Source organism: Sturnira hondurensis, unplaced genomic scaffold (genome assembly GCF_014824575.4).
Source record: "Sturnira hondurensis isolate 20B ecotype Veracruz unplaced genomic scaffold, ASM1482457v3 Scaffold0018399, whole genome shotgun sequence".
NCBI lineage: Eukaryota > Metazoa > Chordata > Mammalia > Chiroptera > Phyllostomidae > Sturnira > Sturnira hondurensis.
The window spans coordinates 644,987-663,817 of NW_028091030.1; the positions used below are offsets into that span (position 1 = coordinate 644,987).

Below are 18,831 nucleotides of genomic sequence, written 5' to 3' on the forward strand. Positions count from 1 at the left end.
GCCGCTGTGCTCCGTGTCCACACACTGCGTCTTTCAAGCAGCACCTGAGCGCAGATCAGATGTGCCTGTGGTGGTCACCTGGCATCCCTGTGTGAAGATGAGGAGCGCAGGGGGCAGAAGTGGCTAGAGCCGCTCAGAGTGAACAGCGCCGTAGAGCACCTTTCAGTCCGTTCAATATAATGATGAAATAAAAATGAGCCACCAGTCCTAATATCTTGACAGATTGTAAAGTGTTTCTCCCAACTCTTCATTCTTCCTCTTCTGCTTTCCCTCTTTACATCGGCATAAGTGCCTGTCCCATGAGATGAGTTAGTGGAGATAAATGTTAAACTATTAAACATGTATCATATTGTAAATCAGATTGGGGGGAAGTATCATGAGTAGAACCAGATATATGCTTAAAATTTCTGTATGTAAACCTTTTTTTGGCAAATCTCACAGAACACTTGGGGAATTTGCTATTTAAAACACTCCTTCTCAGGCCAGATAATCATTCTTTATCTTTAGTACAAATATGAATATTCCTGTACCTTTGTGATAGACTCTTTATTGGAAAATCAATTTAAATCTCTTGATTTAGTCATCGTGGAGTTGATAACATCTGGAGGACAGCCGATTTTTATGGGATTACAGGCAAGCTTGGTGTAGGCACCATCTGTGTAGCCATCAGGTAGTTCGGGTACAGAATGGTCCGACTCACGGCAGGAGGCGCGTGGTGCGCAGCGGTGAGCCTGACGGCCAGAGGAGGAAGTTAAGACGTGGCTGGGCAGGAGCCTGAGCGCTGTGCTCGGAAGGGTGGACAGCCACACACAGGCAGCTTTCAGGTGGGAATAAGGTGTGATCTGGTCCCCAGTTTGGAAAGGCATGTCTGGTGGCAGAGGGACTTGGCGATACGTGTGTTACGCGTGTGTCTTTTTTGCACTGAGAAAGGGGCGTCGCCTCGCCGAAGCTCTGTGGAGGGAGAGCCCCGGTTTACCGCTCTTCCATGCTGCTGTCACTTGCCCTGCCGTGATGAATTGCGCCTGTTGTCCTTTTGTTGACTGTGTTATGTTGCCAGCGCCAGGGCTACATCTCCGGCAGCGATGGTTGTTTGGGGCCCTGGTAACTTAAGAGAAGATGAGAATTGGTCTGGCTCTAGAATCTTACAGGATTTCATGGTGGCTGGACATCAGGGGAACTAGGACATGGGTGTCTGCAGCCTAAAGGCAGATAAATGCATCAAGAGGGTTTATAGAAGCAAGAGAACCTCTTCTCACCATCAGTGTTAGTCAAGGTATTATCTCCTTACCAAACTGCAGTAGGGGTTGACTGGCTGCAAAGTATGCCAGGAATTTGGGGATGTTTCTGGGAGGGCCCCAGCATCTTCTAAATTCTGGGCTGTGCCATAAGTGCTAAACCACCTGCTTTACGTTCCTTCAGGGCCGAGATTACTGCTCGGTCCATGAGCATCCGTCCCATATGGGTAGGTCAGATGATTGTGAATATCACATAACTTTCATAGTCCAACAGAAGAACAGTAAAAGTGAAATATCCTAACCAGAGAGATGACAAGTCGTCACCAAAGTGGTAGTGAAAGGGACAGAAGGACACTGGCGAATGTTTTTGCCTATAGATACCCGATGTTTAATCAGAGTCCGGTTTAGCTCCCTCTCCCAGGCCACTGAGCTCTCCAGTTCCATCTGATTGTTTCACTTTTCATGCGAGTCAGTAATTTAGGTTTATTCCCTCTTCCTTCTTAATGACTCATTTGGCTAGGCTTTCCCTTTACCAGCCATGACAGAGTGAGATGAGGAACCTCAGGGGTATTTAGAGGTCTTGTTGCCTGCTTGTCCAATTTTGCTTTCAAATCTTTCAGGGTTTAGTCTTGTTTTTGTTCCCTGCAGAGCAGGTAAATGCCAAGGTGAGAAGAGCAGTGGTGTGGAAATTCTATATAGGTGACCAGTATTGTTACCGAAGAGAAAGTGGGATTCGCTGCCCGCCACCACCCATAGGCAAATTCCAGAGGCAGAAGTTGGGTGAAGAGGGAAAGGAGTCTGTTATTCAGAAGCCCCACAGTTTGGAAGAATGGCAAGCCTCAGAGCCCATCCCCTCCAGAATACCCAGAGAGAATCCCCTCCGCCCTCCGCCAGGTTAGCCAAGGCAGTACCTGGGGTTCCTTCTCCCATTTAAAAATACGGTCTTTGGGGAACCCCAGGCTACAGCATGGCCATCCAGATGGCTTAGCTTGTTTCCACTTGCCATCTGGCTTCAGGCTTCTCCCTGGAGTCTGCACATGGCACCTGCCCACCACACCACTACCGCCACGTCTCGCAACAGGGCCATGGGGCCATTACCAGCCTCCACTGCCAGCCATGCATGGGGCCACTGTGCCAGCCACAAGGCCCTGCACCTGGTCACATGGGTTCCAGGGCCCACCAGTCCTGCAAGGGCTTCGGCCCACGTGTCCATGTCATGGATCCCAGAGGAAGAAGCATAGTTGCTCTGGGTCTGGCTGGGCAGTCTAGCCAGGTCTACCTGTGTCCATACGGTAGGTCCACTGGCCTTAACCTGGAAGAGAGCCCTGCCAGCCAGGGTGTTTTCCTTGTGGTTTCAGATGCCCTGTGACTAAAATCTAAGATAAATGACCTTCAGAGCAGAAACTGTGGAGTTCAGAGATAATTAAACCTCCAGATGAGAACCCCACTCTTCTAAAATACTTCTGGTTTTGTAAGTGGAGGGTTTTTGACCTCAAAATACTGAGAGAATTTGCAAATGAAATTGTCGTACTGTTACTGATTATTAGAGAAGTTGTGGGGAAGGCAGATGTGCCACAACCCCAGAGGCAGGTAAGTTCAAGTCCAATTGCACCAGGTAGTGCGCTGAGCTTCACACCAGTCCACAAACAAGTTCTAAAATGGCTCTTGTTTGCTTTGTGTCTGATTTGAGATCACTTGTCTTAGCATTTGCCAGGTGAGGAGCTGCCTTCCTTCCCCTGGCCTGCTTTTTGATTTCTTTAAATGGTAGTTTTAGGATCTCAAGACTCCATAGACTCTTCGTTCCTCTTCAGGTGGACGCTGCCCAGATAATATTACCTGCACTTGCCTGCAGCTCCTTAGGGGCGGGGAGACCACTCCTTCCCATGGTCCTGGGCCCAGAAGCTACTCCTGGGCTTGGGGAATAAGGTGGAATGTAGGGAGAGGCCCCGCCTGTGTCCGAATCCCTCAGGAAATTTCCATTCTGACAAATGCAGGGAATGTTCCCACCGTCTTTCTTACCTTCCTTACACTAAAGAAGGAAGTGGGTGTGGGTGTGGCCTACGGTGAAATGTATTAGCAACGTCCACTTAGAGTTTGTGCCACTGAGTTTGGTTTGCTTTATTTGGGGATGGGGAGGGAGAGTCCTCAGCAGGGGAACATAATTTATTTCTTCCTTCATCAGATATTCAACCAAAGTGGGGACTTGAGACTCTGTCTTGTTAGGAATGGTTGAAAGAACCGGAGGTGTTTCGTGTGAAGAAAGGAGGCCTGCCACACACACACTCACACTCACACACTCACACTCACAGCTGGCCAAGGCCAGTCATGCTACCTCCTAATTATTTTGTAGATCAATTCACTTCATTTCATACCCGGTGATACTTTCCAATTTCCAAGCCTCGAAATTTCTCGGTTGGAACTACTTAGAATAGCCCGATTGGTCTTTCTCATCCACCTTGTCTCCCTCTGGTCCCTGTACTCCAGCCAAAGTGATTTTACCTCAGGTCGTCCACACCCTGTTAAAGGCCTTCGGTGACTTCTCCTCTTCCTCAAGGCCAGAGTCTTTACCCCCGCCCACAGGGAAGGACCCTCCTGATGTGGCCCTGTGGCCCTCCCCAGTCTCACTCCAGGTCTCTCCCTCTATCTCTGTGCTCAGGTCAAAGCACCTTCCTTCCTTCCTTCTGAACCTAATGCTCCCTCAGGCTGGTTTCTCTCCGAGGAAGGAGGCTCCCTCATCCCCCACTTTACTAATTCTACTCAGCCTTCAGTTCTCAATTAGAGTATTGTGTGCTTCGAGGTGGCGCTGGGGTAGGGAACCTTCCAGATCCCTGGGGACAAGATTAGGGCCCTTGGGCAGTTTCAGTGCATACTTCGAGTCTTTCCTTCACTCAGCTTTTCATCTTTAGCTTAGTGTCTCTACAGATTATAAATCATGCAGTGGCTGGTACCATGTCCTTTAGTCTCTTGCCATTTCCTAGCCCCAGGCCTCACGTATGGCGGGTATACAGTAAATGCTGTTTGAATTTTAAAAAATGGACAAATTAAAAAAGTGAAAATTCTTGTTCTTTGGGAATCAGGATCACGCTTATGTCAGTCCGGCTCTAGAAGGCTGAACTTAGACCAGTTGTTGGTATTTACACGGAAGTAAAATGTAAGAATTTCCTAATCTTTGAATCTGCCAGAGGGGAGTGGGCAGAAGGTAAGTTCCTTTCCTGATTCTGGGTAAGAAATTGCAAACCAATAGTCTGTGGGTTGAATGTGCCCTACCAACATAGTTCAGTAAGCTCAAGCAGTGTTTTCAAAACAGACATTTCACTCATAAACTTTTAGCTTCTGTTGGAAAATCAGGCAACACAGAGCTGAACTGCTGAGTGACAACAATTAGCTGAGTAGCAGCTGAATATGCTAAATAGTTAGGCTTACAATCTTCAGATTGCCACAGTCCCCACTAGTCCCTATTGTGTGATCTGTTGTACTGGGGTATGTTATCTGTGCAGCCCTTTAGGCATTTGAGTTTGCATTCCCTCGTTCGGGCAACTACAAATATTCAGTCTACTCAAACTGAAAAGTCACTTAGAGATGTTGAGGAATTAGAATGGCTTTGACTAAACAAATCTCTTCCATCCTTATCATTATCTGAAATCAAATCACTTGGAGTAGGAGACCCTTTGCACGCTTTTGAAAACCTAACTTTGCCCTTCTGGTACCACCGCGTACTCAGTGTATGTTACTCAACCATAAGTAGGCAATGCTCTGCCCTGTCTGTGGATGATAAATATTTGGGTGGGTGGACAGGTGGACAAAAAGCACCGGTGAAGTGGTTGTTTCCTTTTTCTTACATGGATTTGCCCCTGGCGTGTGATGCAGGACCAGTAGGGGGAGCCCTTTATTGATTAGGAAATCTCTGAGAATAATCTCTGTTCAGCAGTCTTAATTGTATCTAATTTAGGGATTATGCTAGGAATTTACCCCCCACACTGCCCCAAGAATTCAAGTTAACAACCCGAGGAAGGAGAGTAAGGCCTTCACCACTGAACCCCACCTGGGGCTTTTCTAGATGAAGACATTCCAAGGTAATGTCTAAGAGTCTTAATCCATTTGAAAGCGGCTCTCAGGCTTGTAAACATTTCTGAATTGTTGGGTACATTAGCCCTTCCGATCTCATAGTAACGAGCTGCTCCACACAGAAACACAAAGTGTTGGTTGGGTGCGCTGAGTTGAATGAGAGCTGTTCTTTCAACGGTTTTCATTTTTAAAGAAAAGAACGGAGTAGTTGTTGATTGGTTCTAAGGTTCTTTTTAGCTCAGAGTGAAGCTAGTATAGGAAAAATTTCTTAGGTGTGGGCAAAAATGTAAAATTCTCTTTGAGAACTTTAGGGATTTTTTCCCTCCTTCTAAGATCTGTTACTTTTTAAGAAGTCAGCTTCTTCTGGGAAGATTTAAGTAATGGAAACTCTTAGCATGTTATAGTATGCTATTTTGAAAAAACAATCTGCGGTGGTATATGTGTTCTTTATATTTTAGTTTTAGAGTTTATGAGTTATGGCTTTGGATTTACTGTTATTAGTATACATGCAGCCCTCTGTTTTGGAAAGTTCTTTTTCTTTTGTTAAATCATTTTAGCATATATCAAACCAAAATTTATTACAAAATGTTTGTTTTTTATGGCGTAGGGTTGAGTATCAGGTTAAGTAACACAAGGGGTGGGGCATGGGAATGGCACGGAGGACACTTAGCTTCTGTGAAGACTTAAACATTAATAAGAGGAAAGTCAGATGGCACTCCCCGCATTCTATAAACTTCATCTAATTAAGCTTTCATGCCCTGCACAGTAACTATTCAGTTAGCCCTATAGGTAAAATTGTAAGAATTTCTAATTAAGTTGTATTCTTGATAATGCAGAGAGCTCACATTATGCAGTTCGCCCAAGGAAACGTGTGCTGTGTCATTCGTTCCAGTAGGACTTCCAATGCAGTTACCATGTCGTTTCTCCCGAGTGGGCGTGGTGTAACAGCGCTGCTCCTCGGTGTCATTCTTTTCACTATTATGCCGTGATTTTTAAAATTATTGTTAGTGATTCCCACTGAAACCTTGTTTAAGACATTTGCATCTATTTCCTTCTCATTTGTGTGGATTCATCTTGCAGTTGCTTGACTTCAGACCCTGTTCACTGCAAGCAGGTTACTCTGGGGCGGAGGGCAGGGCAGGGCAGGGGACAGAGTGGCCGTTTGTGGTGTCCTGATTTTTGTACGAGTAGCCTGCATTCCTGGGGCTTTTCCGAGGCTCTGGGGCAAGTCGTTATGCTTTATTCCCTATCCACATAGGATGGCAATACAGGTGACAGTATTTGTTTTCTTCTTTTACTAAATCACCTTGAATTTTAATCTTAATTGGGTTTTTAGTTGTCTTTTTAAGATTATGAAATAGTGTCTTTGTACTATTCTCTCCCCAAGATGCCCAAATACCAGAGGTTGCATGGTACAATAATTGATTGCTTGTAAAATAATTTGCATAATTTGTGTGATTTGCTTGTGTTATCAGTTTCATACTAAACTAAAAGTAGCCTAGTTGGCTTTTGAGTATAAAGTTCCTTCTGCAATCTCTAATTATGTTGCCAGAGAAGTAAAGAGTAAAAAATTATTCATGTTAATTTCTTTGAGAAATAACATTAATTGTGGGTGCTTTTCTAATTACAAAACAATGCAAGTAATTACCAAAAATATGAGCAATATTTAGGAATACTTAGATGTTTGTTACATTTTAATACAACATTTTCAGGGATTTTCTCAGCTAGCCAGTATATTTTTGAGTTAGATATCTCACCTAAATGATCTAATAATACTTGTTTTGCGTTCATATGAGCAGAATGAGCCTCCTGTTTATTTCCTATCCAGAATATACACAGCTGTGGCAATAAATACTCATAAATATTTCACTCCTGAAAGTGAGTATGTAGTGTTTCCCAAAGGAATTCTAAATTGAGCTGCCATTGATAAAAATTTCCCTTTACCTTTGTACTGTATCTTACCATCTATAATGCACACTTTTTGCCCAAATTTTTGAGGGAAAAATAAGGATGTGCATTATACATGGGTATAATGATTAGATACCAAGGGTATGATAACCCCGTGTATAACGCACACAGATACATGGGTGTGCTCTATACCCAGGAGCACATTACACACATCAGAACACAGGGGTGTTTGTGCGGCCCTCGGCCTCCCTGCATACAAAGTGGAGCAGAGCCCCGCTGTGATGTGACGTGCACTGGCCTTTCTTTCCTCTTCGGATTTCAGGCTCGTAGGACGTTGTTTCTGTGCTGAGGCTGAATGACACTGTCACTAAAAATATATGCGAGGATTTGGAGCTGTCATTATTACAGATATACTGCCGCAACTTTACCTACTTTTCGGGAAAGAATTAAATAAAAATCATTTGCTGTATACTTTTGGAAACAAGTACAGAAATCATGTTTACTACTACTTTTTAAGTATTCTTAACCATTAAACTTGCAAGTTACGGCAGCCTTGTTTTAGCAGACTCTTGAGCGGAACCAAACATGTCCCAGTACAGCAGTTGTCACCTGCAGGTGGCCTACAACCGGCACATTGAGTGAACCCCAGACACAGCTAGTGCGTCATGAGGCAGGGCTCTGGTGAGTAGTGAGGTTTCACGGAGGTGCTTGGTATGTGATTTAAATACATCGGGCTAACTATTAATACATATAAGGTGGAATGAGATTACTGATAGCTTAGTTAAAATGTCCTATGTGGACACAGTGAAGCCTCAGTTTATGCATAGAGTGCTAAGAACTACTTGTATACACATACCCAAACAAAGCAGCCTTGAGATTGAATTTATGATTTATGATCTGATTAGAAGGCAAGATCATTTAAGTGTAGGTGAGGCATTCATTTTACAAAAGCACACAGATTTCAGGTTAACTTTTCTCAGACTTGTCAATGTTGTTATTTGAAAGATTGGTGGGGGGGGAAGATCTTCCATTTTTGGCAAGGAGAAATAATTTAGAGTCAGAATTTCAAAAGATAAGCCAATAAATAGCACAAAATAATCTAACTTTTTCATGAGAGGACTTGATGGATCATTTGATCACTGAGCATTCATTAAGTATTTCTGGCCCTTTGATATTCAGGCATTGAAAACACTGCTCCTTTCTTTGTGCTAAGATATTAAAACGTCTTGTGTTTTAATTCACACATATGAAGAATATAGTTTGGTGTTCGCTCCGGCAGCAGGTACTCAAATTGAAGTGATACAGAGATTAGCTTGGCCCTGTGCAAGAGTGACATGCAAAAACCCGAACCATACCACAGTTTTTATGTTAACCGAACTTACTGAAATGATCATTTCTATTTATATATTTCAGATCATTAACTTGTACATTTAAATGAATACAAAGTTGTATGTCAATTATATCTAATAAAAGTGGGGGGAAATATATTTTGAACATGTCCAGACATTGAAGACCATCAAGAATATATTTAATGTTTAGCATGCTGTTGATGTCATTTTGTGAGTAAGATTATATCTGTGGGATCTCATATTGTCTGGGCAATTTTCGCCATTCAGAAAGGAGACATTTAATGTATGACATGCACACAGTGTGAAGAAAAATACAGCTTCCAGTGTATGCATTCGTATTGCCTCAGTATCCCAGGTTAAAGTAATGTTTTTTACTGGACTGTGTCTAAATGTGTAAACTGATGTCTTGGGAAAAAACCTGAATTGAACTTTAAAACTCTGCACAACCACTTACTAAACATTCTTACAGTACTGAGACCCCTGGTCAGAATGAAAGAATCCATCATCACACGTAACTGTAGTTCTGCAGACTGGCTGCTGCCTCCGAACCCGCTCCCTTCCCCTCCCCTCCCCTCGTGCAGGGAGCGGAACGTCAGCGGCCACGCTCGTGGACTCCACTTAGCTGCGTGGCACATAGCATCTCATTTTCTCATTTTACACACCCACACACACCTACAGACACCCCTGGCCCTGGGTGAGAGGTTTTTGTTATCAGTCTTGTCCATCTTCTTTCTGTTTCTGGTGATCTCAGGACTTTGGGGAACTGAATAATGATGTCCCTTCACAAAATGCTTAGGGACCTCTTTATGATACATTACCAGCCAAGCATTGTGGTCCCCTGAAGAAACATGTGAAATAAAAAATGTTTTTAGATACTGCTAAGAATGCATCTGATCTGTCCTTGCAATAAAATACTCCACACCTGCTAACGTGCCTGGTGCGCCCCTCCCTGATCACACCGGCCTGGAGGCTGTCCATGTTGTAGGGCGACATGCAAATCGTGTGACATTTTTAGGGTGCACGTACTTTTAAATCTTTTTTACTTCATCCACTCAACCCAAAGTTTTTAAAATGCATCAGTTCCATAGCATGCATTGTTTCTTGTAGCTGTTTGCATTTTTGCATTTTATTCCTTCGATTAGAATTGTTTTTCCTGCCTAGCGAACACCTATTTATTTTTTAGTGTAATCTGTGAGGCTCTCCCTGATTCCCCGGATGTAATAGTCCTCCAGAGCCCTCTGGTGCCTTCTGTCCCTACCTCGATGGCACCACTCATAGCATGGTCACGTTGTGATTTATTTTTACAATAATCTGTTCTCGTGCCAGGTAGTGAGTGAGTTCTCATCGCCGAGCTCGGGTTCAAGTACAGCATGGCCTCCCCTGGACAGGAGATTCCTCTTTATTGCTTCATATTCGGCCAGGCCAGAAGCTGATATGCATTGAGCATTTTTAGAGCTCGTTTTATCTTCTGTGTGTGATAGAGTAATGTCAAATGAATTTTGTGAATCCAGTTCTTTAATTCTTAGATTTTTTGTCACAAACAGCTTTATTGAGAGATGACGTGTGTACCAAAAAAATCATTTATTTTAGATGTGCAGTTGAATGATTTTTAGTAAATTTGTGGAGTTGTATGATCATCACCGAAATCCCACTTCAGAAAAATGCTATTACCCCAAGGAGATCCCAGCTGAGATATGTTTAAATATCAGTGGACGGAACTGTCCAGAAACTTCTCTGTGCGGAGTTCAGCTGGATGACCTCAGAATGTGTCACTATTTTTGGCTCTAACCTGTGCAGGGCACCACATGCTTACAGGAGGCCCGGATGCTCACTGGTGCCGTGCCCTAAAAGACTGGTGCACGCTGGCAGTAGTGGGTACTGCTTCCCTTTCAGGGCCTTGCTCTGTGATGGGCTCTCTGCTAGGTTCTTTATTTATGCTGCCTTATTTGAGATTGAGAAAAGGATAGCCTGTAATATAGACACCTTCTTCATTTAATGCATAAGGACTCTGCAGAGGAGACTCGGGAACGAGCTCAAGGTCACACTGCCAGTAAGTGGAAGGGCCAGGGGTGGAACTTTGGCCTGGCTGAATACCGCGTTAGCCTCAAACAGTCAATAGCTATCTGTTGAGCAATTCCTACGCTCCTGTAAAAGACAAATCTTAGGAAGCCTTTATGGGTTATTACTTAATTTGGATAACTGTTATTTGATCTGAAAAGACAAGAGGTGACTCTGTCGCAAGGATAAACTCTGAAACCAGCCTTTTCTTCGACTTGGTTCCACATAGTTTACTCTGAGGCCCAGTGGGCACTTTCCAAATTGGGCCAAGCAAACCTAGGGAAGAGAAGAGACAGAATTGTGTTTTAAAAACTATAAAATAGTGAGGACATTTGGGCTATCAGCATAATTTGATTGACTTCATTTTGGGGATTAAGCATTAAAATATTAATATTGGTAATGTAAATGGTAAGTTACATTAGAATATTGGTTTGGCTGCTGTTACAGACATCTAGGAATGGTTTAAAATAGAAATTTACTTCTCAGATCAAAGCTGTGTAGGTAATCAAGGTTTGGTATAGTAATCACTGGGGATCCTGCCTCTTTCCATCTCATTGCCCTGGCCCAGTGCGTGGCTTTCTTCTTGGCTGTTGTAGCTCCTCCCATCACACCCACGTTCTAGCCACGAAGAGCAGGACTAGGTGGAGAGGAGGGCGCACATTTTTGTCTTCTTTAATGGCATGACCAAGAAGTTGTGTGGACTACCTATGTTCACATCTGTTAGGTGGTGTGCAGTCGTAGGACCACATGATCTGAGACAGCAGGGAGAGAGTATGGTTTCATCAGGGGCAAGGAGGTTGAGAAAGAGGCCACACAGCAGCCAACCAAAAGTTCCATCATTATGTATGATGGAAAGAATGCATGTTGGAAGACAGTTGGCAGTCTCTGTCCCATTGTTCTCTGAAGGTGAGATTAATATGAAAAATGCAGATTTGCCTGTAAGAAGGATGGAGATGCAGAGTGCTTCACACTTGAGAATAGACCCCGTTACGGTCTCTTCTTTTTCATCTGGGCCAGAAAAAAATGACCAGATCCACATACTTCTGTTGAAATAATTCCCCTAGGCTTTGAAGATACTTCTTTGACTGTTTTGAAGTTGGTCCTGTGTCCATCTCTCTTTTATGACACGGTATCGGTTTGAACGCATGTTTTTACTAGAAAAGTATATGCAACAGTTTCAAGGTTCATGACTGGGTTCAGAGTGCCGCATCGCAGATTTTACCTGGGCCAAGTCTGGATGCATCTTCTTTAAGGTGTTTCTGTTGTGTATGTATACACCGCATCTTCTCTACCCCCCAGTCGGGGGACACTTAGGTTGTTTCCATATCTTGGCTATTGTACATCACACTGCAACGGACATAGGAGTGCATGCATCTTTTTGACCAGTGTTTTCATATTCTTTGGGTAAATACAAAGAAGAGGACTTGCTCGATCCTATGGTAACCGTGTGCTTAATGTTTTGAGGAGCTTTCATACTGTTTTCCATAATCGCCGCACCAATTTAAAACCCCACCAGCCGTGGAGGAGATTTCCCCCTTCTCCCCATGCTCACTGGCCCTTGCTGTGTCTTGTCTTTTTTATAATAGTGACTGTAAAAGATGAAATACTGCATTTGCCACAACATGGACACATCTTAAGGTTATTGTGATAAGTGAAATAAGTCAGATGGAAAAGGACAAAAACTATATGATTTCACCCATCTGTAGAGTATAAAACAAAAAGAAAAAAAACAAAAACAAACTCATAGATACAGACAATTGATAGTTAACCAAAAGAGAAGAGAGGATAGGGCGAAGGCGAGATGGGTAAAGGGAGTCAAATATATTGTGACAGATAGAAACTAGACTTTTGTCCCAGCTGGTGTGGCTCAGTGGATTGAACGCTGGCCTGTGAATCAAAAGGTCACTGGTTTGATTCCCAGTCAGAGCACATGCCTGGGTTGCAGGCCAGGTCCCCAGGAGGGGGCATGTGAGAGGTAACCACACATTGGTATTTCTCTCCCTTTCTTTTTTGCTTCCTTCCCCTCTCTGTAAAAATAAATAGATAAAAATCTTTAAAAAATAAAAAAAGAAACTAGACTTTTGGTGGTACGCATGCTTTACTGTATACAAATTTCAAATTATAATGTTTTACACCTGAAGCACATAATATAATGTTATTAACTAATGTTACCTCAATTAAAAAAAAATTAAATTAAATACAGCCTATTGGTAGGGGGTGACATTTCCAGGAAAAACTGGAAATGTCAAATTCTCTTCTTCTTAGAATGCTATTTTAATTAAGACCTATTCAAAATAGAAAGCTTAAAATTCCTATAGTTAGCATGCATGCAAACTTTTCTGTGACGAAACAGCCTTTGTTTCTTATGGACTCGATGATATCCAGGAGTCAAGAATTCATGTTTTAACCCCCGTACTTTATGATGTGGTCTTGACTAAGCCAGTGGATATGGTAACTTTTCTTAGTTAATCATATCTTAAAACAGAGTTTACAAGTAGTCTCTGCCATCATCTTACATGTATGGAGACAACAGTTGTGAAGTCCTCTAATGACGCAAGTATTGTTTTTTCATTATTGGTCACTTGAGATCACAGATTAACCCTAACTTACTCTAAGGGTGAGTTTCACTCACTACTGCCTACAGCAGCAAGAGAAGTGAATGTGAAGATATCCTTAATATTTGCCAACTTGCCACTCTATGGCCTTCTTCTAAAGGCTACCATGATAGGAAAAGACCATGGGCACTCCTGAGACTAGAAAGCTTAAGTAATCTTGTAGGCATGGTATTTCTCAGGATAACCTATGTCCTTTCCTGAGAACGCATATTGGGATCCTTAGATGTCTCTGGAAATCCCTAATTATTTGGAGATCTTGGTGCCAGTATTACATAGCAGGCGAGAATAATTTTAGCCAAGTTGACTGAAAGTATTCCCAGTGTCCTCTCCAGTCATTTCATCTGCTCCCTTGTCTCGGCACGGACAAGTCATGCACACTGTGTAAAATAGCCCGCTGCCTATGGAGGTGGTGTTTTGTGATTCCCATCTTGTTTGTGGGGGTGGCTTCTCCTCCCTGTTTATCTGTCATCCTCAGCTGTCACAGACGTTTTGTTTTTCTCTTTTGCAGATGACACAATTGGTGCTGCCCGGCATGGTCGAAAGGTGAGTCACGAGCTCTCACACACACACACACACACACACACACACACACACACACACACACACACACACTGGGGAAACAGAACTCGTGATTATTTACAGGGAGAACCCTTTCCCTGAGAAATTCGCTGAAGTGGCTAATGACCCTGTCCCCCATGTCTGAGTGACAGAGTAAGGTGCCCGGTGAGTCACAGGGTGAAGTGTGAGTCACCCAGTGGTGGGGGCTGTTTCCACCCGATTCCCTTTTCATTTCCCTCTGCAGAGTTGCGGGGGTTCCTTTAGATCTGGGTAAAAAGTCTGCCTGAGTCACCACCACCAACTCAGTTGCCTGCTGTTCTGAGGGGGCGGATAGGGTTCCTGGGATAGCCCCGGGAACACCTCCTCAAAGCCGTGTGCTCTCAGGGCCCAAGCCAGTGGAGTCCCATGACGTAAGGCCCCGTCCTCTGGTTTTCCAGTTCTTACTGGGAGCGTGGGTGTGTGAGGAACTGGGGCCGTAACGTGCTTCTAAGTTGTCAAACCCACCCTTGGAGGAAAAGACTGTGTCCACTGGCCTCATTCTTCGCTTTATGGTGGGTTCCACTGGGCTGCCCCGGGTGCCTTCATTTTTTATGGAGACACATGCCGTTGCGCTTTCACAGTTGAAATAGCATGAAGTATAGAATTGTAATTACACTCTGTTCTCCCCTTGGAAAAGCCTGAATGGCAGCTAGACCTTCAAAGAAAGCCTGCTGGAAAGAGTTGGGCTTGCGTCTTGAGCTATCGGATCATTCACTCAATTTAGGGCTTCACAGTCATCCCTGCTCTGCAAAGTAGCTTTGAGCTTGGACGACACCAAAGGAATCACAGCTCTGAGAAGGGAAAACCCAGGACCCTACTTTTGTGATGGCACCTCTATGACCAGCCTCAGGGAGGGGCTACAGCTAATGTTTATTGAGTACCTACTAGGTGCCAGGTGTTATACTGAGAACACGGTATGCGTTAGCGCATTTAACTCTGATGGCCTCCCATCATGGTGCAGAGGAGGAAACTATGGTTAGGAGTCCATTTTGTTTGGCTTCTACAGAGACTGGTTGAGAAACTGCTTCTTACCAAGGCTCTTTGCTTGTAATTTCATTTTATATGTGGTTTTGTATGTTTTAATATCTTGGTTTCAGTACAGATTCCCCTTTAACATCTTCGTACTGCTTGTTGTTGGTTGGCCATGGGAGCCTGTCCCCCTGATGGTAGAAGCGGCGGTGATCAAACCAGACCCGAACCCTAGAAAACTGCTGAGAACTGGGGCAGACAGAACAGAACTCAGGAGAGATGAAGTTTGGGCCATCGGCCTAATCCCGCTTTGACAACTGCAAGTGACATGGTATCAATTCAGAACAGGAAGTCCATCCATTAAAAAAGAAATACTTGTAAGTCACAGAGATATTGTAAAAAGAGTTTCTAAGTGTGTTGGTAAAAAGGAAACTAAGTCAAAAGAGATAGTGGTTATGACATCTTTTATAGATCATAAAGTATGATCTACAAAAGTATGATTAGGTTCAAAGAGTCATAGAATTTCAGTGCTCCAGACTGGATGAGGGCCATGAAGCCACATGATTAGTAAATGCTCTGGGTACAAGGAACGTCACTCCCATCTCCGTAGACCTGGTAGCTAGGATCAGAGTTGTAACTGGAGCACTAGATAAAAACAAAGAATGCAAAGAAAGGGATCCATCCACTTGACAGGCATTCGCTGTGTACGTTTTATCATGGAGACGATAAAACGTACACAGGAGATCCGTGGGACCTTTGCCTTTAAGAACTCAAGTTCATTTTAAACTGAGGTTGAGAGATGACCTGGCAGAGAGCCACCGCAGGCTGGACCAAAACTGACGTGGGCCTGGGGGCGGGGGTTGTGGCACTTGTTAACAACGAATGAGAGGTGCAAGTGGATTTTAGGAGTCAGTTCTTTTGGTTGGGCGAAGGAACAGCTATATCCACTTTGAATTAAAGTGGTTTCTAGTCATGCTGGTCCAGGTAGGCTAACTCGGACGGACCACTCCCGGAGCCCAGGGGCCGTGATGGCTGCTTCCCCCGGCATCACAGCCAGGGAGTCCGGGGTCGGGCTCTTCTCTGCCCAGCTTTTCGGGCTCTCACGCTCCTTCCATCTAGTCCCCGTTGCTGGGCCTTGCAGTTCCCTGCTGAGTCCTCTGGACGCAGCTGGCAGGTGAGGTGGGAGAGTAAGGGTGACTTTATGGGCGTATTCATGGGCCAGGCCCAGGAGGGATGTATGTACATCATCACTTCTGCCCACATTCCACCGTCCAGAACTGAGAGAGAGGCTACAGCTAACTGAACGGGGGGCAGAAATGTTAGTTGTGTGCCCAAGAGGACAGAAAAACTCCAGTTTAACAGACCGCTATGCATTATAAATGATTAATTATTGCCTGTCCTTTACACTGTCCCCAAATGGCACATTTCCTATGCTTGGTTTCCCCAGGATTCGTATCTCCATTTAGTAAAAGTGGAGTCCGGCCCTGGCTGGTGTGGCACAGTGGATTGAGCATGGGCTGTGAACCAAAGGGTTGCTGGTTTGATTCCCGGGTTGCAGGCCAGGTCCCCGGTGGGGGACGCATGAGGGGCAGCCACGCATTGATGTTTCTCTCCCTCCCTTACCCTCTCTCTGAAAACAAATAAATAAAACCTTTAAAAAAAAAGTGGAGTCCGGTATAAAGATCCTTTGCTGTTGTGTGTTTCCTCTTTCACTGATTCTATCTCTGATGTGTGAGATTTTCCAAACCCTCGGGAACTGTAGCCGAGGGCCAACTGACCATCACTAAACAAGTGTCTGCAATCAAACTAAGGTGTTATTACCATAGAGGTAGAAAGTGCATAATTACATTTTAGAGGAAACTTGCTTTTTCCACTTCCCTGGAATTATAAACATTGTGTACAGCTGGAGCCGGGAGGTGGTTGCCATAACAACCATGGAAAAGCTAAAAATAGCTCTCTCGTACTGTATTGCTTAAGGTGGAATTATGACATGTTATGCTGTTTTAGGGCAGGCAGTTCCTTCTCATGTGGTAACTGTTTGCAAACTTTCTTCAAGAAAGCAATGTTTGTGTAATGTACTTGGATTGCTGGTGCTAATTATCTCCCTGACCATAGAACTGTTTTGACGTGTTTCTCAGTCTTCTTGAGAATCTGTTGGAGAACTGTCTGTACCAACTTCAGTATTATGTTAAAGCTTAAAAAGTAATGACCCTCCGAGAGCGCACTTTTGCACTCCCTGCTAAGACATGATAATGTGAACACTTGTGACAGTCTTATTCACACAATCACCCATGACTGGCATCCAGCGTGGCACCCACACGAGGGTTGACCCTGTGTTCCGTCTCCTCACGGCAGCATGTACGTCTGCCCACCTCTCCTCACCTGCAGTGTGAGGCTGTGATGAGGACGCCAGAAATCGGTGACTTGCTTCAGAGGAGACCTGTCACCTCCTCTATGGCGATAATTCTCTGGAGCTATGGACAAGGTTACTCCCGCAGTCTGACGGGATAGTCGGGCGTGCACAGGAGAATGAAGGCTTGCCATTATTATTTTTTTATCCAGTTGACGATGAAGGAGAGTGTTGTGAACGTGAATTTCTGTCCTGAGGGAATTCTAACCATAGGAAGCTGTAAACACACAGTGTTGAGTTTTATAGGCTTGTGTGAGTTGAGCATTCCCTAGTGAGAAGGGCTAGTCATTGAAGAGAACACGATCCTGTGAAAAGGGGCGTCCTTAGCAGCAATTGTGTTTCCTGCTTTGTTTCTGCGGATTTTAGTTCTAGTGCATTCTCAGGAAATGTGCACCGCTGAGACACCGTCATGCGGCTGTTCGCAAGTAAGAAGCGTGATGACTTGAGAATGTTGTATCACAGAAAAGATCACTTGACTCGTTTATTTGGATTATTTGTCGTAACAAACTGGAAATGTGCTGAAGCAATGCGAGTCTTCAGTATGGAACTTCAGCAAATATTCTTAATGTACCTTCCAATCTCAGAATTGTTCCCCAAGTCCCCGGAAAATGAGAGATTAGCCAGGGTTTGGTTTTATGTTTGTTTCTGTGTGCAATTAAGCGCAGCCTGTTTTGTCCTTCTGCTTGATATAACAGAGTTGTCGTGAGTCTGGCTGTGCCATGGAAACGGGTTTGACGTCACTAACTCTGCTGAGATAGAGGATTAGAGCTTGACAAAGTAGTTGATTTTAGAGATGTGTCCTTTGGGCCTCGCACTCCGGAACGTTCATCCGCATCCCTGCATAAAGCCCAGACCCTGTCCGTATACAGTACAAGGGTTAAGGCAGCGATACCGGTGTGTCGTTTATGATTCAGACAAAACTGAGGTGACTGTGATCACCCTTGGAGAGAAAGAGAGAATTCTGTGCTGTCTTGTGTGTGGGTGTGTGGGGAAGGCTTTGCTAGGCAAACAAATCCGTGTGCTTTTCGGTCGCACAGGGTTTTTGCAGGAGGGGTTTTTGTTTTCTCTGCTGCCAGTTTAGTTCGGTTGGAAATGCCTGCCTTTCACTTACTCAGGTCTCGTGCATTCTCACCTCGTACTTCATTGGTCTTAGGCTTGTTTTAATCTATTTTAGAGGGCGAGTACTTTGTTTTGAAGAAAGTACCCTCAAATTCTGACTTATCACTGATTCAAACTAACTCTACCTCCTAGGAATTTTAATTAGGGTAGAATATTTGAGAAGCAAAAACATCAGTGGACTCAAGGAGTAAACAGTTAAAGAAGCATAACTGTGCAATTATGACACATTTGATTGTTGGTCTGTTATATTTGAAAGCAGGAAAGAAATTTTTGTCATCTTTAAGTGAATTTTCCAGTATGAAAATCGTTGCTTTGGTGAATGAACTTTTAGGAGTCCATTTTGGTGAGAACTAATTGCTCTCATAGTTTCCAGTTCAATGGTATCTGCTCTGAGCTTAAAGGTGGCACATTCCAATATATCATAAATATATTTTTCTATTTTTTATAGATTATTGAGATTCATTTCACATAAAATCCACTCATTTAGAAAGTGTACAGTTTGGTGG

At 43.9% G+C, this 18,831-nt stretch overlaps 1 protein-coding gene and 1 pseudogene across 1 annotated transcript in view; both read left to right on the forward strand.

Annotated features, from left to right (window-relative positions):
- The window catches only part of HSD17B12 (hydroxysteroid 17-beta dehydrogenase 12), a 142,919-nt gene that overhangs the window by 109,642 nt on the left and 14,446 nt on the right, over window positions 1–18,831 (forward strand). Inside the window, exon 7 of the mRNA XM_037069046.1 lies at window positions 13,739–13,773. Coding sequence (XP_036924941.1) covers window positions 13,739–13,773 — 35 coding nt within the window. The remainder of the gene's footprint in view (window positions 1–13,738; window positions 13,774–18,831) is intronic.
- Window positions 8,474–8,572, forward strand: LOC119002995 (uncharacterized; annotated as a pseudogene).